General features: G+C 35.6%; 1 protein-coding gene across 1 annotated transcript in view; it reads right to left on the bottom strand.

Annotated features, from left to right (window-relative positions):
* The window catches only part of ric8a (RIC8 guanine nucleotide exchange factor A), a 27,216-nt gene that overhangs the window by 17,217 nt on the left and 2,999 nt on the right, over positions 1-7,000 (bottom strand). The window contains exons 3-7 of the mRNA XM_017305146.1: positions 4,427-4,474; positions 2,105-2,312; positions 968-1,122; positions 807-887; positions 188-212 (exon numbers count right to left, since the gene is read on the bottom strand). Coding sequence (XP_017160635.1) covers positions 188-212; positions 807-887; positions 968-1,122; positions 2,105-2,312; positions 4,427-4,474 — 517 coding nt within the window. The remainder of the gene's footprint in view (positions 1-187; positions 213-806; positions 888-967; positions 1,123-2,104; positions 2,313-4,426; positions 4,475-7,000) is intronic.

The raw sequence follows: 7,000 nt of genomic DNA, 5'->3' as shown, positions 1-7,000 counted from the left end.
TGGAACTTTTTTAACTAATCTACCTGTAGCTCTTTATGTGGTGAACATTTAGTTAGTTAACCTTCAACAGAATAACAAACCTTTAATGACTAAATCTATTCTAATGTTTTTTAAATTCTACTGAATACACGTTTTTCACAATCTATCCTAACAGGGTGGAACTTTAAGCTTTACACATACATCTAACGTTCTGGGCGAGAGGCGGGGTCACCCTGGACAGGTTGCCGGTCTGTCACAGCTTTACTCATACAGGTTTAACATATTTAAAGCTTACTTTGTTTTTCATGGTTGAATTCACATCAAAACCAATTGATGTCACTTACATTAAATGGTTTTTATGAAATTTTAGACTTTTTCAAGGCAGAAATGAAACATCATAACAGGGTGGAAAGTTAGTACTGGGACATGTATAATATGAAGAAAATATCAAATGARAAAAATAGTTTCAACAGATTCAATTGCATATTAAAATAAGATTTAGTCCAGTCAATCAACTTATTGAAGAAAAACATAAAAAATATATATATATTGTAGTTTAAACTTCATGAGGAAGTCTATTACACTGCACTGGGGACACAATGAAATTGAACATGTCGGTCACCAAAAAGGTGTGCAAAAAACAAAATAATATTTAAAAGGCATTTAATTTATATTTGAAAAACGGCAAACATCTAAATGTATAATTAAAATACTTCGTTGTAAATATTTGGCACATTTTACAAGAAATAATTTTAAGCAAAACATGGGGACATGGAATGTTGCCACAAAAAAAGAATCACCCACATATATGTAATTTACTCCCTTACCTCATGGTTCCAGGTGGGATGATTACATTGCTTCAGTCTCTCTGCTATACCATCAATAAAGTGCAGATCAGCTGCTATGACCTGCCATCCATTCAACAAATGATAGTGACCTTTTACAGGTTAAAATAAATAAAACATCATTAAAAGTKATGCATGCTGACCTGTGCTGTCAGACTGTGGAGCAGGATGTTACAGATGGACTTGAGAGCCTCTATAATCACTTCTTGATCAGTGTTTTCTGAAGGAGGGGAGGACTCCTTTACCATCACACTGGAGTCCTCTACTGCCTCTTTCCCATCCATCTCCACAACAACCTCTTCAAGAAAAAATAGGTCATAGGCACAGGAAAGGTACCACAAAAACATAAAAACATAATTAACTTCAGTTCTTTATCAGACTGTTACAGTTTTGTTCTTTTTAAAAATTTCAATCACAAAAAAAAATTTAATTTGTAGTGACTGAAGAATCACTAAAAACCAAGTGATTTTTTTAAATATAAAAATAAATCAGGTCCATGAAAACCTTACTTGTTCAGTTACCACAAGTGAATAATCCCAGAGTTTCTTTAATGATATACCAATCTTTTAGTTGTTTATGTTTTTGTGGTTACGTGAACAGAATGCACATGTTCCTTAWAAAACTCCTACTTACACCATTTCCTTGGTCACGTCTCAGAACACAGGCAAATAAGATGTGCTTATAGAAACATTATATCTATTTAAGATAATGTGAAGCTTTTTTAATGGTTTAGTSATCTACCCACAATGTTCACTGTCAGTCTTTGCCTTAAGGCTGAAGCAGAGGACTTCAAGAATCTTGGTGTCTTGTTCATAAGTGACGGTGGGATGGAGCAGGAGAAGGATAGATGGATTGTGGCTTTGTCTGCAGTAATGCATGTGCTGCTCCAGTCTGTTGGAGTGAAGAAAGAGCTGAGCCAAAAAACTATGAAAAAAAAAGATTGTGACCAAAACAAAGGAGGAGAAAGAGCCTTTTTCAAATCCCGACCAGTGGTCTTTCTTCATGGAGTTTGCATGTTCCCCCTGTGCATTTGTGGGTTCTCTGGCTTCCTTCCACTGTCAGGTTCATTAATCTCCCTAATTCTCATTATGTGTGAGTGTGAGTGTCCTTGGGATAAACTGATGACCTGTCCAGGATGACCCTGCCTATCGCCTGTTGACCACTGGAGATAGGCACCAGCACCCCTTGAACCCCCTAAGCATGTAAGATGATGGATGGATGGAGGTATTATTCTGGTTTGCTGAAACACAAGGCACACAATTACCACTAGCAATAGTTACCTTTGCTGTCCTCCAATGGGCCTTGGGAAGGTGCAGCAAGATGGGCAATACCAGAATAGTGGGCAAGTGTGAGCATAGCTGAGCGGCTGATGAATGGATCCAAACATTGTTTGTCTCTGGTCAAGATTCGAACCGTCTCTAGACATGCCAGCAGACAGGATGGTTGCAACTCCCTGCTGAGGAAACTGAGCACCAGCTCGCCCAGACGCTGTTTCACAGACACAGTTAATAAAATTTGATGTTAGGAGCAATAAGTAGCCACAGAGATTTCATTCTTGTAGGTCAAAAAAAAATGAAAATGTAATCCTCATTGCAATGTAAACGTTAAAAAAAACAACAAAGTCAAACAAAATGCTGCAACATTGTAAAAAAGTAATTGGCTGTCATGTTACTACACATTGATTCAAGTTTTCACTTTTTAAATCACACTAATCACATGCTAAGCAATACGAAGAAAAATATAATCAATATTTTTTCTTATATTAAAAATCTAGTTCTGTTCTAATATGAACTTAAAAAAACAATTAAAGCAGCAGCAGCATGTAACATTTATGAAAAATATGTGAAAAACAATCAATCAGAGCCAGGAAGAATGCCCTAGTACTGTCAATCAACCTCACATAAGCGCTGCTCAATATGCTAATGGCAGAGAAACAACTTACCATTCCAAGAAAAGTGTTTATCTGCTGTCATCAGTGCCATGTTAACTAGTGTGAGTATTCTTGGCAGGTACCATTGTGGTGAACCAGTTGTAGCGTAGCAAAGAGAAAGGGGCAAGGTTGGGAGAAGCACATACACTATCATGACTGACAGTGCTAAGACCCTCCTCCTGGCTCTAATTGGTTGTGTATATCTGCAGAGCACTGGGAGCACGGGGAGGAGGCACAGGAGTCAGATTTTTTCATGGATTATCTGTCTCATACCAAACTGATAGGGGCAGTTTAAACAAATATGTAAAAAAATTGATTTTGTTTATAAAAGTTACATACTGCAGCTCTGATAAATATTATTAAAAACTAATTACATTTATTTTCAAAGATTTATGGAAAGTGTGAAATAATGGATTATAGATAAAGTGTTACCAACAATTACACCTTTTCAACAAGCATTATTTTAACGTACAACACCTGTCAGTTTGTGAACTTGAGGTTGTAGTCACTTCTCCAGCTTCTAAAAATAATTAACTGGTAGCCCCATTTATTATTGAATTTTAAAATATAACCTTTGTCCGTGATATTGCATTTTAATGAAAATTACAGCATTAGCTACCTGCTTCAGATCCTTAACCTAATCTTATTTACAGAAAACAACACCTTGACCAATCTAAAAACCAGGTAACTACAGGAGAAACACAATCCTAACCAACCAAATGGCCCCTATTTTAAATCATGCATGCTTTAACTATGACGAACCACTTTTTTGTGCACTGAGTTCAATTTCACTAGTCACACCTAGACGTGATTATTGTCACACCTATAGGATCAATAAGTAACTCAACTAGATCCTGTCTGACAACCTGGAGTAGGACAAAAAAATCTCAAAAAGCTACACACGATGCTGCAATCTAAGGAACTCTAAGAACAGATAAAAAACAGTCATGGATATCTATCTATCAGAGACCCTCAGTGAATACGCTCCAGATAAAGGAAATATTTGGGCATATTGAGAAAAATAGAATGTAAATATTTGTATTTGTGGGAAGATATAAAGGTTGCTATGCACAACAGATTTTTGTCTATTGGTTTGGACAAATGGTCCAAAATTGTATCAATAAGACTTTTTAGCCTGGTACATTKGMAGCCAGTGCACGTTTAAAAAGGTTATTTTCTTTGCACAAACATATGCTGCTGCGACAGACTGGCGACCTGTCCAGGGTGACCCCGCCTCTCGCCYGGAACGTTAGCTGGAGATGGGCACCTGCAGCCCTCCTGACCCAACTAAGGGACAAGGGTGTAAAGAAAATGGATGGATGRAAACATAGGCTGCTCTGAAAACTAATTGCAAAGTGTTAACAAATGTTAACAGATAGGTGACACTAATTTACTCACAAACTGACTAATAACTATGTAGGTGACTTCTAAAGGCAGTCACCTACATGACTTAAGTTTGTAGGTAACTTATGGACACTATCTTTTCTTAATACCTTTTGTTGTTTTGTTTCCCAATTCACCAGCCAAGAAAACAAGAAAGGAAAAGGCAAATAAAGACATAAAGTTGTGTTGTTTTTGTAGGTTATGTCCAGAAAACTTTGAATCCGTGTTGGACTCTTTTAAACCGAAAAGCAAATAAATATAGAATCTATATTAAAAATGTTACAAGTACCTTTCTCTCCTGTCCCTCTTCTCTGTTGAATGAGAAGCACTGGCTCATCTGCAAAAAAGAAATAGAGCTGAAGGCACAGGACAATTATTCACTGCTGAAGGAAGACGGTAAATAGAAATAAATTATTTATTAGAAACAAAGTCTCCAGTACTACTTGAGCCTCAAATATATTGTTCTCATTATATACTGTAAAACAGTATATAATATATACTGTTATTATTATATTATATACTGTATACAGTATATAATATATACTGTTTTACAGTATATAATACTGTAAGACAGTATATAATGAGATTTGAAATGTATTTTATGGAATTATTTTTCTTAAACTAATGTAAGTTTTACAAGTATTGTCTTACACTAAAGTGGTTTAAATTGCCTGCTATCAACGGCGCTATTAGAAAATGCAATTTGAAGGAAACAGAAGAAAAACTGAACCTAAAACACAGTTTAACTAATTTGACAGAGGTTTCTTCATCTTTAAGCCCCTCAAACCTAAGAGCTCATTATTGGAGTGGGATTTGGCTTAGCTGTGTGACTCTATTTGTGTAACTGTGAGTCTAATCCAATTGATGTCAAGATCAACTCCCACACAGACGTTGGCTTATAGAACCGCATAAAATAGCTCTCCTGGTTGATCAGCTGCACAGATCCAGTGGAGTGTGCACCAACTTTGAAACTATCGATTTAATCCAACAGGTAAAATATACTGTATCCATGTAACCCACAGCAACTAAAACTCTGCTTACTTTTGACTTTAAAGAGAACATCTGCTTAGTTGGGAGTCTGTGATTATTTGTCTCAATTGAAACGCAGGCAGAGAAAGCAGAGCTTCAAGACACTGCTGAACAGATATGAAGACATGACTAATATGCGGCACAGTTGTTCTCTGCAACAAGAAGGTCCTGGTGCAAATCTCACCATGGGTTCTTTTTGCATGAAGTTTTCACATTCTCTCCAACAGGCCTAGAGGGTTATTGGCCGCTTTAAATTGCCCTCAGTTAAGTTGTGTGTGCATTACTCATTGTCCTCTGTGTCTCTGAGTTGCACTGTGATAAACTGGTGACCTGTCATCCCACCTCTTGCTCAAAGACTGAGGAAGAGAGAGAGGGATTAGCAACAAACCCCTGCGTCCCAACCCTCCAACCCTGAGAACATCTGAAGTGGGTGGGAAATGGATACATGGATCTGTTTAGAGAAAGGTTTTAGAAAACTCTCTCAAAACTATAAAAATCTCACACCTAAAAAATTTTAATGTTTTAAATAACATTAAAACATTTAAATAAGCACTACTCTCATTTTTCAAATAAAGACACTTTGTCTTGAAGTTATTGCTCTTCTTAACATAAATCTAAATCCTAACGGCTACATAATGAATAATTTCTCAAATGTGTATCCAACTCTGTAGAACCACAACTGAGTAGAAAATCTGTTCTCACCTTTGAATTACTTTAATCCAAAAACATTTGTAGAATGCATTTTAAATTTTTTAAGCACATATTTTCCAAACTTAAAAGCATAAAGGTGCGTCTCAATGAATTAGAATATAATTGAAAAGTTTATTTATTTCAGTAACTCTGAATTAAACAAACTATAATATAAACTAATTCCACATGGACTGGTGTTTTCGAGCCTTTATTCCTGTTAATTATGATTTTTCACTTACAGCTAAGAAAAAAATAATAATTTTAGGAGATTTAAATATATCAAATTGACAATAGAAAAAAGTACAAAAATGTGGGCTTAAGGAAATCCATGTTTATTACCTTCTTAAAAGTTATTTTTAAATGGCCCTTTTAATCTGACAAATAAGCCTCATCTGAACATGTATTCTAATTTACTGAAATGTTATTACATTTCAGTAAAATGCTATACAAATTTGTATGCTGGCTAAATTAATAAGCCATTTCTCATGGGTTTTCATCTTTTTTGTGATATGTGCTTTGTTCTTCAAGGGCCAAAGTCTAATTAATTTAAATAATATTAGCACTGACACTAAAGTTTACAGCATGCGCATGACTTAGAATTCAGTTAAGCATCCAGAAAAAAAGGTTTGATTCAAATGTAGTTTGGTACATATGCAGAGATATCTATGAATTCAACTTGAAAGGATCTGGAATTTCTAAAATAAGGAACAGAGGGAATAATTGAAAAGAAGTTCAGAAAAGAAAACCACAAATCTGGGATTTAACAAGTAGAGCAGGCTATTGCATGATACTGTTAGGATTCTGAGTTACTTTCAGGTTTACTATTTTGTATTCCTTACTCTCTTTCTTTGATTACATGTCTTGTTTCTGTTCTTAGTTCAGTTCTTTTTAGAGATTCTAGTTTGTTTCTTGTCTCTAGTTATTCTAGTTTAATCATATTTCTTAGATCTAGTTATTCTTTAGTGCTAGATTTAAATTGTGCAGAGAAAAAAATGTCCGACAGATTATAAGGTAGCACAAAACTATCCCTGCACCTGACCTGTAAGTGCGCATCTCTCCAATGCGCATCATGTGCGCGTCGCACAAAACCAGCGCAAACTTAAACCACTAAAGCAGCGAAGCCTTTTTAACACAAACGATGCTA

This window comes from Poecilia reticulata, linkage group LG6, assembly GCF_000633615.1.
Source record: "Poecilia reticulata strain Guanapo linkage group LG6, Guppy_female_1.0+MT, whole genome shotgun sequence".
Taxonomy (NCBI): Eukaryota; Metazoa; Chordata; class Actinopteri; order Cyprinodontiformes; family Poeciliidae; genus Poecilia; species Poecilia reticulata.
The sequence above is the reverse complement of the archived record's forward strand: the minus strand, read 5'-3'. Positions and strand labels throughout refer to the sequence as shown.